Source organism: Columba livia, chromosome 2 (assembly GCF_036013475.1).
Source record: "Columba livia isolate bColLiv1 breed racing homer chromosome 2, bColLiv1.pat.W.v2, whole genome shotgun sequence".
Classification (NCBI taxonomy): domain Eukaryota; kingdom Metazoa; phylum Chordata; class Aves; order Columbiformes; family Columbidae; genus Columba; species Columba livia.
In genome coordinates, this window is record NC_088603.1 from 19718961 (window position 1) to 19740958 (window position 21998).

At 36.3% G+C, this 21998-nt stretch overlaps 1 protein-coding gene across 9 annotated transcripts in view; it reads left to right on the top strand.

Moving 5' to 3' along the window:
- The window catches only part of LOC135578422 (uncharacterized), a 53477-nt gene that overhangs the window by 7505 nt on the left and 23974 nt on the right, over nucleotides 1-21998 (top strand). For 6 of the 9 annotated variants that reach the window (XR_010469980.1, XR_010469977.1, XR_010469978.1 and 3 more), the window contains exons 2-4: nucleotides 11541-11601; nucleotides 15557-15622; nucleotides 18706-18774. Coding sequence is in view for 2 of the 9 variants with exons in the window: in XM_065050779.1 (XP_064906851.1) it covers nucleotides 11541-11601; nucleotides 15557-15622; nucleotides 18706-18774 (196 nt within the window). In the remaining 7 variants the exon portion in view is untranslated. Of the gene's footprint in view, nucleotides 1-11540; nucleotides 11602-15556; nucleotides 15623-16035; nucleotides 18242-18705; nucleotides 18775-21998 lie in introns of those variants that run through there. The other 3 variants (XM_065050780.1, XR_010469981.1, XR_010469982.1) reach the window with 3 other exon arrangements.

Genomic DNA, 21998 nt, shown 5'->3' on the forward strand with positions numbered 1-21998 from the left:
AGTTGTGACAGGTAGTAGGTACAAATATTTATCTATAATTATTCTACTGTTATATATACATAGTGCAGTCAAGTGCAGATATGTAGTGGGAAGTGTGTACAGTATATGAGCAGCATCTACTCTGTGATTCAGTATATAGAAAACCATCTAGGATCCTGGAAGGAGAAAAGATCTTTTTGTTGTTGTTTTTTTCTTGTTTTACAGAATGAGTGATCTCCTAGACATGTGAAGGGAGGGGAGAACAGGTGCGCTTGTGAATGAGTCCAAACCAGCATTAATCATGTAGATGTTTCAGCTAATAGGACAGAGGAATGTAAAGCAAAGGAGAAAAGTTCATGGGAAAGATCTGAGGAACTGTGAGACTGAGGAATTTTTAAAAGATGTGAGAGAAGATCAGAAGGCTGAAAATACTGGGCAAGTGACAGAAGATGATATGTGTTTCAAGAATGTTGCATGGCTTAAAGTGGATGATTAGGAGGCAAAAGCTAGGCTTTAGGGGGGAAAGAAAGGGTAGCTTCTGTACAGAAAGAAAATACAAGATTTATTAAGGCTTCACAGAGAGTAAAGATGTTAATTTTTTGCTTTTGTTCTTCATTGTTCCTGCATAATGATATGTAAACCCATCACTTGAAGAAAGAAATTCTGCTCCAAACCCAAGTATAAAGTATTTTTTTTCCTTAAGAATTACGAAATCTTCTTAGCAACGAATTTGAGACTTCAAGGAGGGTTTGTTTAAAAGAGCACTGTAGACTACACAGACTAGTTGAAGAAAAACTATGTTCCCTTTTAAAATTAGGTAGTGAAACACTCCTTTTGGGAAATTGGCACTTCTGAAAAAAAAGAAGAGAGTGGCATTTCTCTCCCATAATGGTTGATGAAGAATGAAGGCATGTTTATGATGCAGCTGTGCTGTCCTTGCTTTCTGATAGTCGAAATAGAAAAACAGGTATTTTTTAGGATGCAGCTCATGTTATCACTCCATGGTAAAATTGCATATGGGTTCCATGGAGTGAATAGTAGCAGTGTTCTCACCAGGGGATTGCCCGGTCGGGTTCCCTTTGCTTTGCTTTCATTTTGGAAGATCTTGCATTACTCTTGGATTCTTCTGGTCCAGCTTCAGCCACCAGGTAGACATTCACCCCATCCCAGGCATGTGTAATGCTTTGTAGGTCGAGTGCTCTGAGGCAGCGGAACAGAGTGTCTGGGGAAATCACTGAACTCTGTTTCTTCCACTTCCTCAGTGAGTGCTACAAATGTTAATGTATTACACAATAGATAGTAATTTCTGCTAAAATTAATATTTTTAAGAAGTTGACCAATATTTAATCACCTAGCCATGAAAAATTACTTGAACTGGGTATCTAGGTACTCCTGAAGGAGAATCTCAAGCACACTTTTGAGGTTAGTGTCTCCTAATGGTCAGCTCTCAGCAGTTCATCACCTCGGAGAGACATTTCTGTATAATGGGAGGCTGCACGTGTGTTTTTTTCTATGAAAGTCTTATTTTTATTTTCAACTGCGTAAGAAGTAAATCACCCATTGGAGACGCTCTTTTTTTGTCCTTTAATGCAATTTAAACACTGCTTGTGTAATCAAGAAGACGCAAAAATAAATGCCAGTAATGCAAAGTTAACAATTTAATAATTTGTTATTCTGTACTTATGCTGTATTTGCTCCTTGTTTGATTTTATTTCTTATATGTTTTCATTATAATCTTTGAAAGTTTTAAAATATACAAGATATGCATTTTTTTCCCAAATTTCCTTTTTTTTTTTTTTTCCATACATTTGAATTCTCTAGTATTATAGATTATGTTTTAGATGTAACACACTTTTTGGTTAAGTATTTTAAATGTCAGATACAGTAAAACTTTATTTTCAACACTAGAACAGGACTCTTGAAAGTAAAACATGCATTATAATGTGTTAAAATTACAAAAAAATATTCTGTAGCTTTCAAAAAGGGCTACGGGATTTATTCAAGAGTCTCACTGAAGAATCATTTCTTGTAATAGAAGTACTACAACACAAATGGAGAAGACACAGAATGTTCAACAGAAAAGCTTTTGAAGCTTTTACGTAACAAGCTACATGAGGAAGAGTCCATAGCTGAAGAACTGGAGAGAAAATTGCAGGAATACAAAAAAAAATGGAAAGGCTAAAATGCTGTGTTTTTGTAAATGATCATATACTCATTATACAAATGAGGAAATATTTAAACACATTCAATACAGTGACTTTCTAGTGCCATTATTTTTATAGGAAATATTAGGTTTGGAAGGCACTAGAACACTATTTGGGATTATCCTGTGCTATGGTAAGTATTTTGACTAAAATAATTTATAGTATTCTAGTAACATCACAAATTTGTATCGGTGATAGTCTGGCCAATAGTTGATCGTTGTACTACCTTTTTTGATCTGTTTGTTTGTTTGGGTTTTGTGGGTGTTTTTGTTTTGTTTTGGTGGTGGGGGGTTGTTTGTTTTTAATAAAATACATTTAAAATATTTTCTAAAATTTTTTTAAGAACTTAACAAAAAAGATCAACTCAAGAAGTTTTATAAAACTTTTATAAAATACTGCTCAGTGCTATTCTTACTCCATGCACAAACATCTCAGTTACAGAAAGTCCACCTGTTCTACTGCTACTTATTGAAGTACTTAAATTACATCTTCTCTTGTTTCTCTTTGTTCCCAGTGTCTCTAAATAACTTCTAAAATATTTTATTTTCTTCAGAATTGTGTTGTTAGTAATTTAAATAGGCATTTCAAGTTTTCAATGAAGATATATCTTCATTTAAAACGTAAAACACAAAATCCCTTGTGTTTGATTTTTCTTAACTCCTGCAGTAGAAGTTGACAGTAGAGTATGACAGCTACTTGGGTACAACCATTGATAGACATGAGAAGACCTTTTCAATTATGAATCTTTTTCACCACTAAAATACAGCCATAAATAGCTGGTTATAATGGCTAAGAACTTTCCTGCTTATTCTGTCAGTAGTCTTAAAAGGGGAAACATAATTTAGTCTCATATGTCTGTGCATCATCTTTGTATCCCTTCTGTAACATAAACATGTCCTTCTACCCAAATTAACTGTACTCATCTGCAGTTCAGTGCAATGTAAAAAAAGCTATAACACTTTTTCAAAACTTCACGTATGCTTTAGGCTGATAAAAAGCAGTTTTGGGCTCTCAAGAGGTTCTAGCTAAGCCTAACACTAGATTGTTTTTTCATGTCTGTTCTGTATGCATCATTGAGATGAGTAGTACTAATGTGATCTGAAAATGCCATCAAACCATGCTGGCAGCCACCTGAGGTAGACAGCATCGCCTGTAAAGGAGAAATGTGGGTTCTATAATGTACCCTCTGAGGAAACGGGGTGTGTCTCCCCAGCTGGAATTCATAGCTATGCAACCTGTTCTAGAACTGGATTGTTAAGCCAAGTCAGTCATTCCTGTCTGCAAAAGGCAGTGACAGTCATTCCTTCTTGCGACAGACAGCAGTGATATGGCTTATTTGCTTCATTTGGGTATGTCCCAGTAAGGCTGGCTTACAGCAATAAATATACATATTTATGAAAATGTTTATTTAAATGTTCTCTGTAACAGGGGCTGCAATCCAGGCTCCCATGTGAATATAATAAGAGGCTGTCATTGCATTCTTTATGGCTCAAATTTCTTCTCCAAAAGAGGAGGAACCTGAATGTAAATAAGGTGTGCCATTATCACAGTAGGCTGTGGCATTCTAGGGCCACTGAATCACCTCCCCACTATCTTTTAAAAGTTCTGGTTTGATGGGAGTACTTTTAGAACACCTAACTGGATCAGAAAGCAGCCTGTAAAGAAATGTTTGTAACTTCCACTGGGAATTAGATGTTAAACCTTTCATTGCTATTAGGCTTCAAAACAGTTTGGCAGTAGTATTTAAACTGTCTTGCAGCTTTTAGTGGTACAAGTTCTGGTAGCAGTAGCTTTTAGTGCCTGTAATGCAGAATTCTTTGGTGCATCATCACAGATTTTTATGCAGATTTTGGCTTTGGCCTCTTAACCAAATGGCAAGTGTATACCACTGTAGTGGCTGTGAAACCTGCTGTGAAGACACCCAAGCTGTCAGCTGGTGGTCATTCTGGAGCCAGAGGCAGTACATTGATACATATATTTGCATATATTATATCTAAAACATTGAGCTCTGCCTTCAAAAAAAAAAAATCATACTTGTAGAAACTCACTAATAACATAAACTGAGAAGGTAAATAGCACTCCAACTTCTTATGTTACAAACAAATGATGTTAGTTTGAAATGGCAGAGGATATGGGGAGAAGCAAAATTTTGAGTATATACTAATTATAGGATTTAAGTAAGGAAGAGGGGAAATGGGCATAGTCATACTTGCACCAATAAATGTGTTGTAAGGGACAGAGTGATAGGTATGTAATCACAGAATCACAGAACGTTAGGGATAGGAATGGACCTCAAAAAATAATCTAGTTCAATTCCCCTGCCGGAGCAGGAACACCTAGATGAGGCTACACAGCAATGTGTCCAGGTGGGTTTGAATGTTTCCAGCATAGGAAACCCACAACCTCCCTGGACAGCCTGTTCCAGTGTTCTGATGCACTCACTGAGAAGAAGTTTCTTCTCAAATTTAAGTGGAACCTCTTGTGTTCCAGTTTGAACCCATTACCCCTTGTCCTACCACTGGTTGTCACCGAGAAGAGCCTGGCTCCATCCTCGTGATACTCACCCTTTATATATTTGTAAACATTGATGAGGTCACCCCTCAGTCTCCTCTTCTCCAAGCTAAAGAGACCGAGCTCCCTCAGCCTTTCCTCATAAGGGAGATGCTCCACTCCCTTAAATCATCTTTGTTGCCCTGTGCTGGACTCTCTCCAGCAGTTCCCTGTTCTTCTTGAACTGAGGGGCCCAGAACTGGACACAATATTCCGGATGTGGTCTCACCAGGGTAGAGTAGAGGGGAAGGAGAACCTCTCTTGACCTTCTAACCACCCCACTTCTAATACACCCCAGGATGCCATTGGCCTTCCTGGCCACAAGGGCACAGTGCTGGCTCATGGTCATCCTGCTGTCCACCAGGACCCCCAGGTCCCTTTCCCCTACACTGCTCTCTAACAGTTTGTTCCCCAACTCATACTGGAACCTGGAGTTGTTCCTACCCAGATGCAAGACTCTACACTTCCCCTTGTTATATTTCATTACATTTTTCCCCACCCAACTCTTCAGCCTGTCCAGGTCTTGATGGATGGCAGCACAGCCTTCTGGTGTGTCAGCCACTCCTCCCAGCTCGGTGTCATCAGCAAACTTGCTGACAGTGCACTCTATTTCCTCATCCAAGTCATTGATTAATATATTGAATAATACCGGCCCCAGTACTGACCCCTGAGGCACTCCACTAAATACAGGCTTCCAACTAGACTCTGCCCCATTGACCAGGACTCTCTGGCTTCTTCCCTTCAGCTAGTTCACAGTCCACCTCACTACCCGATCATCCAGACCACATTCCATCAGTTCAGCTGTGAGGATGCTGTGGGCGACTGTGTCAAATGCTTTACTGAAATCAAGATAGACCACATCCACTGCTCTGCCATCATCTATCCACCTGGTTATGTCCTCATAAAAGGAGATGAGGTTGGTCAAACATGACTTCCCCTTGGTGAAGCCATGTTGACTGCCCCTAATGACCCTCTTATCCTTGATATGCCTTGAGATGGCACCAAGAATAAGTTGTTAGATCACTTTCCCAGGGAGGGAGGTGAGGCTGACCAGTCTATAATTACCCGAGTTCTCCTTCTTGCCCTTTTTGAAGACTGGAGTGACATTTGCTTTTCTCCAGTCCTCAGGCACCTCTCCCGTTTCCCAAGACTTGGCAAAGATGATGGAGAGTGGTCCAGCAATGACTTCAGCCAGCTCTCTCAGCACATGGCAGTTGTAGCAACCTGTGGTGCACTGGATCCATTGAACCAAATTATTAGTTATACCTCTAGAAGCAAGGAATGCAGCCCATACCTACAGCACGGGGAGCTATCTTCAGGAATTCAGTATCTACAAAACAAAAATGGGGGAGTGGGGATGGGTTGGAGCACACTGGCAACTGAACACACACCCATAGTTTACAACAGCTTTTAAAAGGGTTCGTATGATACTTCAATGATTAGATAAATGTAAGGAGATACTTCATCTGTGTAACCTTGTGAGTACTAGTCTTAGTTTGCACAGTTAGGAAAGTGAACAAGAAAAAGTCAAAACTTTTTTAAGAGCTGGAGAAAATGCCCTAAGTTGAAAAACTTAGCACAAATCTGTTTATCAAATAGTTTGAGATTACTTGATTGCAGAATCTGGATACCTTGCCAAGGAGAAGACTTAGGGATATTCGCCTTGGCTTTGGGAATCCATACAGCCTTCTCATAAGAGGTACAGTACACAAAAACTTCAGTCTCTCTTCAGGTGACAAGAAGTATTCTAACAACAGTTCACAAAAATTCTCTGATAGATCTTTGTCCCAGACATGTTTCTGAATGGATGGGAAAAGAGAGAGAAAAGAAAGAGAGAAAGGAGAGAAGGCTGGTTGGAATAAACAATTAGTGTGGAAGTGGCTGGCTAACCCCTCCTCCTTAGGATGGTGCACTTCAAGGACTGCTTCAGCATCTATGCAATCGGTAGCCGATCCATACAGCAAACGTTTGTCATCACCAGCTTCTTCTCTGAAAGATCTGCATTTATACAAAACAGAAACAAGAAACCCTGTTTTCCTCTGTCAAAGAGTTTGCAATAAAATGGTTATTTTCCGTCCAAAGCTATGCTGTCTCCAGTCTTTTTCCAGCTCTGACCTGCTTTGAAAAGGTAAATGGATCTATTTGGGCCAGTAGCAATTTGTTAGTCCCTTCCTGGCTGGTGTCTATACTTTGTCACATTTAAAAGACAAATACAGTGGCTGCAAGATGAAAGCACAGTGGGAATGAATGCTGATTAGAGCATATGGCCAAAAGAATAATGACATCTTGTTCTCCTGAAATCTTCAAGATGGGAAGCCATTATAGAATATAGGCACTAGATGAATTGAAGATAGGGGTGTATTATAATAACAAGGTGACTGACTGAAAAGTGAAGACGTATTTAACCAGTGGCCATAATAGAGGTTCTCATGTTCAACTTTAACCTGCATTTCTTTGAAATGTACAGATATAAACTGTGAAAGAATTAAAATTATAAACATGTGAACATAACATAGTATGGATAATAACAATAACTATAAAAAATATCGAAATTATCATTTCCCTTGCTACACGAAACTGTTATATTTCTAAAGGAGTGTTTTTCATGACAGCTTGTACAATTGCACCCTCTTGTGGTGTGTTAATGTGACCGTTAAATACCTAAAATAGAAAGTGAAAGGTATGTAGTAGTTTGGATGACAGATTTTCGAGAACTGATTTATTTTCAGGTCAAATTCCCAATAAATCAACGACAGTGAAATTTCAGTTTATAATTTTGACTAGAATATGCTCAAATATTTTCTTCTTTTGTGTAATAGGAAATCATATTTTGTATCATGTTTCTTTGCAATAAGATTGCAAAAATCATAACTGTTATTCAAAAGACCAAATGATTATTTTGAGTGTAAATTAAAGACTGCAGGGTACCAAAAGGAAATGCATCTTTCTCAGCTGCAAAATAAATAGCTATATTCTCTCACCTCTACTTATTCAGCTAGAATACTATGAGTATAGGTGGATGGATCTAATTGAAATTTGTTGTTTTTCAAAAATGACATATGCATATCTGTCTAGTATTATTAGAAAAGCAATCACAAGAGTCTAAATACAAAAACTTAGCAAATATTTAGCAGAATTTATTAATGCTAAAATATACATGTTTTTTACTTAAAGGAATCAAACTGCTAGAATAAAGGCAATAAAACAGAAAAGGTGAGAAATATTGAAGCTTGCTATGTCAGACGTGTTATAATCACCTTCCAACCTCTAACCCTTTTTTCTTACCAGTTAAACGTTCCCCGGTTTGAGCAAGCCAAACGCTACCGCTGTGGGCAGATGGTAGAGAGAACATTGCTACAAAACCTGCCACTCAAAGTGTAACAGATGACTGTAGCTACAGAAAATTGTCCCTTTGTTCATTTTGCTAATGAGTGTCCTCATTGCAGCAGGAGACTGAATAGTTAATTACTTACAGTTCTCGGTTTCAGCAGATGATGGAGCTAGAGCTAAAGTTTGTCTGGGTCTTGTGCAACGTACATGTTTGTGCAGAAAATATATTTTGTGGGCTTTTTATATCCTTTCCTTGAAATAGTAAAAAAATGTCATTACACTTACATTTGAGATACCATTTAAAACTTAGTTACAGGATTAATTAAAACATTTTTGTTTATTTTATGTAAAGATTCTTCTTTGAGCATCAGCTGTTGATGCTCAAATGCAGCCAGAGGAAAGGGACAAATACTTAAGCCTATTAAGAGCTGTAACAGTTACTTAAAATGCCTTTTGAAATTCTAAGTCTGTTTTGCAATGGATTAGAGTTGACCACTGCCAGAGCAGCGTGTTAAATAATTACTTAAATACTGCATGTCCTGTTCCTACTCTTTTCCCTAGAGCGTGATCATTTGTCTGCAGGATTTAGTAAAGTTTTCAGTAAAAATGTGCACTGTAATAATTATCCCAAAGGATTAATTTTAAGTCTTTTACTGCATAAAGTTTGCTTAAAATATAATACTGTTGAAGTATTTAATTAGAATTTATTTTAAAATTACATTATTAAAAGGAACATTTTTGTTAATCGTATTTCGTCTTTATGTAAACTGCTGCTGTTTCTTCAGCAAAGGGAACCACAAACTAATACGAATTCCTTTCTGAAGCACTTGGCAGTTTATTTACATTATTTCCTATAAAATCAGTGAAAACTTTGTGGCCAAAACTTTATGTATGTTGATAATTTGTTCTGGTAAATTTGAGCTCAAAAATGTCTTTTTTTTTAAGAAATACCAATAGTTATGGAGTAAATTTTACCCATAAATATATTATAGTTTAAGTTTATTTACAATTTTTAAACCTCAGAATTTTAGTTTTGAAGTCCTTTAACATTTTCATTTTGAAGTAATTTTTTCAGAAGAGTTCATCTTTTTACCAAGCAAAGCAAATAATATCCTAGATTTTCTTTAGTTCATAAAGCAACTTCTGTCTGAGTCTTCTCTTTTGTCTTAATATTTTAAATGGTTTCAGGAGTTAGTTAATATTCTGGTATTACTATAAAGATCTGTGCCAGCTCTGAAAGCTTTTCTATAATTTTAAAAGAAATATGTGGCAGTAAAATCTAGACAGCCATAAGACAGTATATTCAAATGTTTTCAATAGCTTTGAAACCAACAAGAAAAAAAGAGTAGCTGTCCCAATAAGCTTCAGTTGCATAAGAAGTCTTTTCCATAATGGACGTGGCAAGATTTAAACAAAGGACACGCATAATAAAAATGTAAATGAGTTTGCTTTACTAAAACTATAACTTTAAAGTCTTTTGTTGCATGTTATCCTGGAACCTTCTTACAAGGTAATCACTGTTTGCATAGAGATTTAAACCAGAGTCTTCAATAGCATTAAACCCCTGCACGCTCTATGTGTGACAGGCATGCAAAGCCATGTTAATGTTCAGAATATGAATTGCCTCTGGGTGGCTCCGGCACCAAGTAGAAAACCAACTGTGTTGATATCAGAAGGCCTGATGGACTCCATGCGGCTCCCAGCCTGAAAACTTCACCGCTTTGACATGTGATGTGCTCCTCGTGACACTGGCAGCACTGTCACTGGGAAATGGCACAAAGGCGACAAGCCCCCCTCCCTCGCCGTGCACTTTGCCACCCCCCGGCGCGGCCGGGCCTGGTGACGGCCGGAGCGGCAAGCGTGGGTGGAGAGGCCCCAGCTGCCTCCTGGCCGCAGCCCCCATAAGAAATTGACCTGAATGATGGGGGCACGCAAACAGTATGATCTGCATTATTCCTGTCAATAAAACGTCCCCATGTGTTATGGGCTTTGTACATAATGTACGGCAGCCTTTCTTCTAGCGGGGACCCATTTAGAGTCTCGACTTCTTTCTATTCATATTATGACTCCATAATAGAATTCCGAAATTATATGATACTGTGTTGTATAATATTACACCAGTGCAGCCTATTTAAATCCCTGATTCCTTACTTATGAATTCAAGGCGTCACGATCTTTCAGGTTGTCTTTGGAGATGATGAACGTGTAAAAAAACAAATGCGTGAAAAAGAGAATGAGGGTTTCAAAGAAGAGGTTTTTAAACTGTGCAATGAGATTTCTCGCCTCTAAAATGCTCTGAAAAAGAAAAATATTTATTAGGTAAAACTTCAAATGGATGTTGGACCAAGATGCGAAGTTTAAATGCAACATGTAAGAAACATTACTAAAGTCACAATTAATTGTTGACACACTTCAGAACATTGGCGACTTATTTCTGGACTGTTATACTTTTCTGGTATTAAATGCTAATTTGCTATGTATTTGTAGAGAAATTCATACATATTTATTCTAATTTAAATGCATATATTTACATATTTTTAATTTACGACAAAGGAATATTTGCTGTGGCTTTTGAGACTTCTATTATTGCCTAGCAGTGTGGCTAGAGTTCATATTTTGTGACAGATACATGCTCTAAAGTTACTGAAATAGAGAAGTGTTGTATGTAGATATATTTTTTAATGGTGGTCTACTATTTTATCTTAATGGAATTATATTAAAACCTACTCTCTCTCTAAAGTAGCTTTTGAGCTTCTGCAAAATACCTGAATGTGCTTTTCTTCATATAATTAGTTTTGTGTTTCTACAGAGGTTTCTAACAAAATTAATTTCTCCCAAACAAGCCGTTACCACTTTTGATGCTTGTGTTTTATTACAGCTCTTAAAAGGAGGGTTTGTTTTTTTTTCCTGATATACACAATGCACAGTCTTTACCTGCAGGTTACTTCTCATATATTGCCAGAGTGAAATATTTAATGGAGGACTAGAAACTACAGCAACAGAATAGAATTTAGCTGTTTAGCTTTGTTATGTCTCTATAGATTAGACCAAATATTAACTTTAATAGTAGCAAGATGAATTTGACACAATATTCCTGATTCCTATCTATTATCTGATTCAATGGTGCTTCTTATCTGTTGGAAGTTTTGTATTAGCGATAAAGAACCACCTGCTAAACCACTTTGTATTGGCTGTGACTACCAGCAAGGATGACCAGGATCAGTATTAATGAAAAGTTGTGGGCACTTGGTCACACTTGGCTCTTGAACTTACTTCTTCATCTCCCTCTGAGCAGCCGGCTGAACAGCAGGAAGAGGCTGTGAATGTCAAGTGCGGTGGTGAAGGTCACAGTTCTGCCAGGATTCACATCCCTGCAGCATTCCTCTGGGTTAAGAGACTGACCTGAAGCAAACATGTTCGATAAATTAATGTAGCCATGTAATTTCATGGGTTTTCTCTTTCCTCTCTTGTTTTCAGATACACAGGTTCCAAGAATGTGATAAAAAAAATGGAAACTGATGAGCAAACTGTCCAAAAGGTACTGTAATTTTTACTTTTGTAAGCTGCACTCTTGGCAGAACAGTATCAAGCTTGGACTGTCAGCACTATGTATTTCAAACAATGTTAGAAAGCTGACTTTAACTTGAATTATGTTACGTTTTGGTTTATGGTAGTGTAATTCACTGTGGAGTAACAATGAGTTGGTATTCCCTTAATGAATATCGTTATTCTGATTTTCTTATCCTGTCATGTTTCATAATGTTGTTAAACACAGTGAAAATACTGAACCTCAATAAACTACAGTAAAATGATTGAAAAATAAAAAAGTAGCACATTTGGTAAGCTTTTGAAGGCAGAGAAAGAAGATTTGTATACATGACAACAGCTAACAACTTCAAAAAATAAAATGTCGTTTGGTTGATTGGTTGGTTTTGTAACTTGTGACTTGTTAAATATTCCAGTGTTCCTGGATAGAGCTCTTAGTATATATGAATTATGATTTGCATGCTGTCTGAGAAAACAATAGCTGAACAAGGTCTAAAAGTCAACTTTTTAAAAAAACTTTCCAATGCCAATGAAAATATTAATTATTAAGTGATCTCAGTAAAAGGTTGACAGCTCTCAGTGTTTTCTCAGTGTAACATCTAGATGTCTTTCCAGTGGGCTTCCTACCTTGTGATAGTTCTCAGACTTTTTCTACAATGTGTAGTTCTCATTCTAAAAATTAAGAAATAGACAAAGAACTTTTTCCTATAACAAACTTTCCTCCTGTGAAACATTTCCAAAATGTTTTGTAGATAACTCACTTATTTGTGGTGAAATATAAGGGAAATAGAGATACTTTTAAATACTAATTTCATGATTACTAAATTCTCATGGAATTTCATACTAAAAAAAATTTTTTTTGCAGACACTGAGGCACTAGATTTCCAAAATCATCCCTTTCATTGCCTTTCCTTGTGACCTTAGATTAATTTCTCCTTTATGACCAAGTTTGCCACTCTGAAAATAATGGTATCTATTCATCTTTACAGGAGCATTGAAAGGTTAAATTCATTATAATTCTGCACATGAAATCCAAAATCAGAAGTGGAATATTAATTGATCTGTCTAATACACTAGTCTGTCAAAGAAGGGATGTGTCTTCTGTTAGTTTTTCTCTTTTTCTATCTAGGTCTGACAATGTTCAGGAATCCCGCTTAGGTTTGAAGTCTCATTATGCTGGAAAGAAATGGCCAGTCACCTGTTCCTGTACTGAATGTTTCTTCTTAGTTCATTTGCAAAGTCCAGAGAATATTTTTAATAGTACTTTTTTTCATCTTTTCACTTACACGGAATTTTTCCTGAAACTTGATGGAGATTTTCCTTCCCTTCATCTGCATACAATGGAGGACGTTGTCTTACACCTAGTATCTTCCCATAGATATCACCTTAGTCTGTGTGTTTGAAAAGCAGTATAGAAACTCCCTTCTGTATGCCTCTCACATCATTTGGAAGTGCTATCTTTTTGTAAATTTGGATCACATGCCTTCCTCCCAAGCTGCCTCCAGTACAGCTACGTGGGCAGGTACCCTTCGCCATCACTGCGCAGTGTGTCAAGTCAGCTAAATTGTAGAACTGAGGTGCTGTGAGAAATCTTGGAAGCAGTCCTCTTCTCATTATAATTCTAATAATGAATCTAATTATAGTTCCATTCCCAGAAGAAAAACTACAATTCTAAAAAATTAACTACATTGACTGAAGTTTCTGACTTCCACCTCTCCCCTCCATTGCATATCCCGTTGAAAGGTGTCCTCTCAATAGCCAGAATGTGCATAAATTCTTCTCTGGTTAAAAAGCTTTGATCTTTAAAAAGAGAAGCTGGGCATGAAGGTACACACTGCTGTAGAGCCCAACAGTTGGGCATTTTGCTCCAGAAATGGAGTTCAGAAAGTTGGTACAGACACCAGTACCCAATATACACCGTTTAAGGAAAACTTAACTCTTAAAAATGGGATTCAAAGCGGACAGTCAGTAATTTGGTGACCTTATTAATGTTTATAAATATATAAAGGGGGAGTGCCACGAGGATGGAGCCAGGCTCTTCTCGTTGCCAAACAATGATAGGACAAGGGGTAATGGGATCAAGCTGGAACACAAGAGGTTCCACTTAAATTTGAGAAAAAATTCTTCTCAGTGAGGGTGACAGAGCACTGGAACAGGCTGCCCAGGGAGGTTGTGGAGTCTCCTTCTCTGGAGACATTCAAAACCCGCCTGGACACGTTCCTGTGCGACCTCACCTAAGCATTCCTGCTCCAGCAGGGGGATTGGATTGGATGATCTTTTGAGGTCACTTCCAATCTTCCAATCCCAAACATACTGTGATACTGTGATAAGTGATGATGAAACACACTGAAAGCACTGTCACTTACCTGGACTGGTCAGAAATTACTGATTGATTTATTGTAGGTGGGACTTGGAGTCTGGATCTTCCTCCTGTGCCCAGGCAGCCTAGCTGTGTGCTATCTGTGGGCAATTGCCTCTCTAATTTCTCTCAAAGCATCATAAGAGATGGCAAGGACTGAGTTTTTCATAAGGACTGAGGCACTTGCCCAGGCTTCTGATCATTGAACTTGACAACTTTTGAACTCGAAGCTCCATATACCAATGACTTAGCTTCTGGTTTACATCGTGTTCTGGTGGGAAAATTGTTCTCTTTAAAGCTGGATACAGGGAGAGCGAGCACAGAAAAGCCATAATCTCCAGACTACGTTAGGATACTCAGCACAGAGAAAGGAACTTTTCTGTAGATTTATTCATTCTTTCTTCAGATTTTTACTGAGTATTTTTGCTTGGGTTTTAGGAGGAGCGGGGGATGTTTTGTATATTGTTGTCTTGCAATTCATAGTCTAATGTAAAATGCATAAATGAACAAGCAAGTCAAAACACACGGTTGTCTCTTTCTCATGCAGTCACAGCTTTGGTATGTCGTCAAGCTTGTGCATGAGCACTCTGTATCTAGTCTCATGAATTTCATATTCTTTGTGTCCAATGGCACAGCTTGAACAGAACTGGTGGCTTATTCTCATCATAGAGGGGTAGTTAAGCTACTTTTCCATGACTTGGGATATTGTAATCAAGCCCCATAAAACTCCCAGCGGCATACAATGTCGGCTGCCCTGATTTGTGGCTGTGCATTCTAGCTTCTAGGTTATTATGCTGAAGGGGAGCATTTCTCCATTTTTATGAGAGAAAATGAATGTCAGTGTTGTAGGCAACATTGTCTGGTTTTAAATATGTTCTAAATGCAAATTCGGTAATTAACAAACTCTGTTGTGAGTGACACTGAGAAATATAGATGTTTAACTTACAAGTCCCAAGTGACAGTAGCTCTGATAGAAGTCCCAGACTGCCCAAAACCAGTAGAACCAAGGAAGTTTTGCCATGCAATGTAACTGTTTAAGGGAGTTTGATTCTGGATTCTTAAAGAATTCTGCTTAAATCGCTCTTCAGGCACAATCCTCTGTCCTCAGTGAGACTAGATGTGCAATTTGTCTGACAGTATTTGTCTTGTGGGGATACATTAGAACTTGCCGCAGATGATATAGACGCCTGCTGATCTTTCTGCGAATTTACAACAGAACAGTGGAATTGGGTTCCAAACTGCCACTGCTTCTTGACTGCAAGAGGTTTCCACAAATATCCACTTTTCTGAGAGTTTAAGTCATTGAAGTCTCTGCTTCGATGTTTTCTTCATCTTCCTACCTCCTGTGACATCACACTCTACTTAGTTCAAAATGACTTTAGATTTGTGACTCTTGTGACATTATGAAATGCCACATTAAAGTATCTAGCTGAAAGTGAAGATGTCTGTTACTGGTTATAATACAAAAATATGTGTATGTCCGCATGATGTTTCTTGATCAGGGAGACCGTACTTAGAAAGGATTTTTAGAGAATTATGCCTGTTTGTAGTATAAAATCCAACAATAATTTTCACGTTTATATTTTAGTTGATACAAATAGAAGAACAAATGAAGGCAGAAATTGAAAATGAAAGGCCACAAGTTAAAAAGCTGGTGAGATATATATACATTATTTTTTGTAAACCATCATTTATTGCAAATCTAATAAAATATGCAAAACCCTTTTAATATCTCATAAATTTAATAACCTTATTTTTTAAGTAAGTTGTTGTACATGTGAAGAAAGAAAAAGATAGCAGAAATACCTTACAGTTTTATTTTGTTTTTACCATATTTCAGAGGCACAGATATAAAAAATGCTAATAGAAATTTTTTTTTAAAGGATACTATTTTGGTTTAGGAGGACTTGGAAAATATTTAATAAATGCAACATTATTTCAAATTATTTGCTGCTGCTGTTTACAAATGTCGTAGGCAATGATGCAGAGTTTTGTCTTAAAATATTTTTGTATTCTGCATTAGTCTCATAAGAACACTGCCTTTTATTTTCTTTTTACATGATCCAGGAACTTTCCAGACGGCTGGTCCTTTATTTTACCATTTGACTTTTTTTTTTCCCCTAGCCTGATTTCGTACTGGCTTTCACACTGATCACCACTAGTATGTCTTTGTTACAGTAAACTGACTGGGTTTATTATAATAAAAAATAAAACACAGCTTGACTTGCAATCTAAATGTGCTGGAAAAGAATATGATACTGTTTAGAAGAGAAAAGGTTGTGAATAGAAAATCAGTACCACTTCAGTTATTTAAACATTTGCTTTTCTGCAGCTTGTCAAACTTTGTGCCAAGTCATAGCTGCTTTACTTTGTTTTGTTAATCTCAGCACCATGTGTCTTGGGCTTTTTTAATAGGGGGCCAGTCCTGCAGTACTTACTCAGTTTTCAGTTTCAGTGTGTCTGGGTAAGTACTGTAAGACTGCATTTTTTGAAAATTAAAGAAAAAAGAAGTTACAGAGTAGGCCTGTCAAATCAGTTTCTCAAGGTTAAAAAAACCTACAAAATATGTTGCTTCTTAAATAAATTCTAATAAGCACCTTTGTAATGAAAATGGTTTATAATTCTCACCACATTTTAAGAAAGTTTCTTTAACCTGAAGATGTGAGCAGGACTGTATTTGAATTAGGAAATTATAAATAAAATATTTTAAAATTTGTGTGTCTAAATTTAGACCGGGGTATAGAGTTTGCTCCAAGGAAAATCTTTTGGGATAAGAATGTGCCAGCAGGGAATCCGAGCTAATGCTAAAAATTAGAGTCTGGTTTGTGTATTTACTGAAAGCATTTGAAGGCATTATTGTGAGATGGTATAACTGAGGGTTGATTTGGCTTCATGCTATGTTTCTGAACTGATACATAAGATGAAAACAGATCAAACAGACTTCTGGATCACAGCTGAGGTACCTAGAAAAACAATTTTAATAAGTCAAAAATTGAGTTGTGATAGTTCTAGAACTCCCAGTGCAACCTTTAACATCAAAGCTTAAGTAGTCAGGTTTGATATATCCCTAATGTATACCAAAAAAATCTAGACATTAGAAAGCTTTCATTAATTCAGGAGAAAAATAAATTTTTGAAATAAAAATATTTTTTTAAATGTATTATTAGACATATTTGTTTGGGTTTTATTATTATTCCAGAATTAGTTCAAATTTTTACCTAGAAATGCTTCATCTAAGGGATCTTCTTGGATGAGTTAGGCAAACCTTTATTTGCAGAGATGTACTAAGTCTGAACTCAACACAAGTGAGCACATAGGAGTCCAATCTTTGCAAAGGCTGTTGGATGAGATTTTGCCTCACTCTTCCCTCCCCTCCTATCTCTAAAATCAAGCACACGTTTGTCAAATATCTAGAAATATTTGGGAGGCTGGTTCTAAGGTCTTTAAGTGCCTCAAAACACAGAGTATGCATGACGAATAGTTGTGAAATGTGACAAAGATACCTTGACTAATCTACAATACCTAATATTATTTAGCTTGCAACTTGTTATGGGCTTATCTTTTCACCGCAGATTATCAAACAAATCAGTATTACACACAAAAGAAATACAGCAGTAATGCGGTTTAGTCAGGTAAGTCAGAGCATTAACATGCACAGTGAATGGGAAATAACACTGAAAGTGGAATGCTTATCCTCTGGGAAACAGCAAGGAAGGAGGAGACCCAGTGAGAACTTAAATGCTTTGCTCATTGAGGCTTCTTGTTGGTACTCTGAGTGCATACAAATGTGGAAATGAAAGATGGACAAGCAAGAGAAATAAAACACTGTCAGAGTACTAGTGCTCAAGAGAAAGAGAAATGAACACTGAATGTAAAAAGTAATTTGTAAGTAAGGTTGAATCTGAAGATATAAATCGTATGGCATATGATTGGAATGAAGCATTTCCAGTCTTCAAAGTATCTTAAGTGTTTAACAAGTTTTAGAGCAATTTCATTAAAATCATTATATAAATATGATATTTTCTGTATTACCACACAATTCCGCATATTTTTACTCTCTTAAAATAAATAAAAATATAAGTGATATAGAATGACATCTCCCAATGGTTTAATATAATACAACAATGTTAGATGAAAATAAACAATTACAAAACAGAGTCAGTAGCAAAGTACCCAAAACTGAATCAATGGTAAAATCCTGGAATAAATCTTAGGGGGAAAAGTGTCAGTTGATTAAGTGTCCCTCTTTTGTCATCTTTAATGATTCTATCAAGATGCAGTTTGATTTCATTGTCTATAAACAATATTGTTGCTTTCCAATCATTTGAGTGGTACAAATTTCTGCGCAATGCTGAGTGGTAGCACAGAAGCGATTGGCTTTGTTACAACTCAGTGCAAGCCAAGGAGTTGCTGTCACTTTCTGATGTTGTTGACAGTCCCAGTTTATATTCAACAGAGTTTTCAAAGAAAAAGGGTAAGTACTTTTCTCTCTAGTTATTATGTCCCCAGATGGTGAACTGAAAGACATTTTTTCACTGTCATAGATCAAACTGCTAATACAATTAGCTTCAAACGTGTGAAAAAACACATGCCTTTTCAATGTATTATTTACAGATAAGTTCTTCATTCCTCATTTTACTACAATTTTTCAATAAACTATAATGCTGATTAATACTAGACTTTTTCCAAAAGTTTATGCCTATAGTTTTGTTCATATTTCTTGGTGGTTCCTTTTAGCAGCGGAAGGAGAAGAGAGAATATACAAAGACAAAAGTTCCAAGTGTCCTGGGGGTGGCACAGAAAAAAGTATGCAATTAACTTGGTTTCCTAAGTAAAATATAGATTTTATTGGCTAATAATGCAAAGTGCTCTGCTTGTGTTATACCTCTATTTTATTTTTCCTGGTCTAGTTTTTCTTTTTCCACTGATTTCTCTTAAGCCCACATTTGCATTTTAACTGACTAATTAAATACTTTCCTTACACTGCACTAGTAACAGTCTATTTACATTTCAATTATACTCTTTTAAACAGTCTTTTTTCCATTTAATCTATATGGAGTTAAGTAACATCACTACTAGACGAGGTCCATAGCTTCTACTCACTACCCTTTTGAATTGAAACGTACTCACTGTTCCTTGCCCTTTAATCTAGAGAGAATGAGCATGGTAGGTCACGAGGTGTGATGTTTGACAGCTATAATTCGTGAGTAAGCATAACTGCAAATTTCAGTTCAATGTACGATGTAGTGATGGAAGAAATCCCTTTTTTACCATTGTACCTCATAGATAGCTAAAAATGCTGAAAAACATTTAAATACTAGACCTCAAATCCTAGTTTTGTCCACAGGCAGCAGTGCTTTACCAAAAAATGCAATTACATGAATCACAGAGACAGAAAAGCAGGGTGCCTGCTGTTTGACATAATACCTACATATTTCAAGACCAAAAGCAGCATAAATCCTACCTTAAGCTCATGCCATAGTATTGCAGAAGACCAACAGCTTACTCTACTACAACAGTGTCTTTGCACAGCAAGTTTAAATAAAAAGGTAGTCGAGGTATTGAACAGACTTTTATTTCTGAAGCTTAAGCTGAGATGCATGTCTGCCCACATGTTAAAAATATTTCCTCTACTTCATCAAGGTTAACTAAGTAGGATAAGATCCCAAAGGGACTGTGGAAGTAGAAGCAGAATTGAAAATGTTGCTCAGGCATTTGGGTAAAACTGGTGTCTGAGCCAGTAACTACCAGGAAAATCCTGTGTGGGTCCTGGGTGGTGCTGGGAGGCTCTTGAGAAATGACTAAGATACCTATCGTGGAGACCCTCTAGTTCCTCTAGGTCTTTATACCTGATATGAGATATGGTTGCTTATTCTTGCAAATGTATGTGCCTAACTTGTCCCAGCTTTCAGGGAACAATAATACAAGCATTATGAAGATATGCAGTTGAAGGAAATCTGACAAACAGATAAATATTTATATAGTGATCTTACTGGCTTGTAGCTTTCGGGACTCAGGATATTAAGAAATCATTGAATTCTCTTGAAAGTAAAGATTATTGCAAAACAATAAATGCTATTGGAATATAGAAGAGTCTGCAAATAAAGTATACATGACTACATAGCTAAATTTTAAAATGCTTTTAATGTTCAGTGTGATTTTCAAAAATCTATAATAATCTCTATCTCCCAAACACTTTTAAATACGCCCATGGTGAAGTGAACATACTAACTGCAGAAAGCATATCATTCAAAGAATTCATTTGTCCTTCATGAAATTCTAGTTTCATTTAAAATGGCATGGGAGGGGATTCCAGTGATGGTGGCCTAAAAGATTTTGTAAGAAAATTATATGTCTTTGTGTTATTTTTAATGTTTAGTGAATAGATTTCCATTTATATTTTCTTTTTTTTTTTCATGCTGAATGATCAAAACCACTTCTTTGATTAAAAGTGTGGTCTGCTTTACATAAGTCATCCTCCTTTTTCAAAGGCTTACTCTGTAAGTCCTTCCATAAACTTGCCAACTTTGGAATCCTTTAAGTAAATAACATGTGAGAGTTATAAGGAATTTTTTTTTAACATGTTAATAGCATTTGAAGGTTTTCCTTTAAAAATCACTCTTTCTTCCTTCATAAGAATAATTAGCACTTGCAAATCTATAACCAATTTCATTAGTTGCTTGAACTATTTAAAAACTCACTCTACTATTGAGGTTTCTGAATGTGACCATAATCAAATGAAAATGCAATTTGTCATCTGTTCTTTCCACTCTGTCCTGCCATTTACCAAAAGTGTGGGGACAGTTACGCTGTTTGGATTTCTCTTTTGCTATTAACTATGTTTTAATCATTTTAAAAAGTAATTGCCTGGAAAATGCAAATGTATATTTGTAGACATTCTTTAACTTTTGCGGAATATTTTTTAATATTGGAATAAATGTAGAAAACCATTATAAGAACAAGAGATTTTTAATTGTTTTATTATCCTAAAGTTAGATTGAATTTAGGTTTCACGATGCTTTTCTTTGAGGAAAGGCTTCTTGATATCCTTGATCCTTCTAAAGCTTCATATAATAGGAAAAGAAAAAGTCAATGCTTAGAAGTTAATATCTAAATCAATGTATTAATCAGCCTCACTTTCTGAAACTGGATTTCCTTCAACAGTTATTTGACATATCCTATTAATCATAGTTAGATTTAGAAATCTATGGCATGTGGTGAGAACAAGCCATATGCTGAGATAAACTGAACTGGAGCATATCTAAGGTAGTTGAAATATATGTAATGTTTGAAAGTGGTATTTGATTGTACTAAACAACAACAACAAAAAATACTATTAGTAATTATCTATTAGTTACTTAGGCTTATGGCTCCAAAAGTTACAGACATAGAGGAATATCCTTTATTGAATAATTTAATTTATATTAATGGATTCAGTGTAATTTAAGTACTGCTTGGACACTCACCCAGATCTCTACCTTCCTTAATTCTTTAATCATACAGTAAAATCTCAGCAGCAACAACATAAAATTTTGACTGAAAATCAGCCTCAACACTACCTCCAAAACCTCTTTCTGTCCTTTTAAGGACAGGTTTTTAGGTCTCCTCTTTTATTCCAGTACAATTTAATAAAATAAGAATTTCAGTTTCTCCAGTATTCTATTAGGTATAATTCTTGTGGTTCAAAATGCTTTTCTTCCTCTTGCTTCTTTTAGTATTTTGTGAATTTTCCTGTAATAAGTATGTCAAAAACCCACTATCCATTGACAAAGTCTGTGCCTGTCTGAATATGCCTGAGGAACTCAAGGAGCCCTTGATTATAGTTTCAGCTTTAAAATGACCTGGCCTAGTTCTTCTCACATTAGAAATGTTTTGAGGACTTTGAAACACCGCTTACATTTTTCTGTGTTCCTTTAATACCCAGTTCTCCTGTTCTGTCTTTCATGATCCTTGGCTGTATACTATTTTTGAGCAATTTACTACTGTTATTTTGCAACCTTTTTTTTTCCTGTTAGCCGAATTTCCAATAA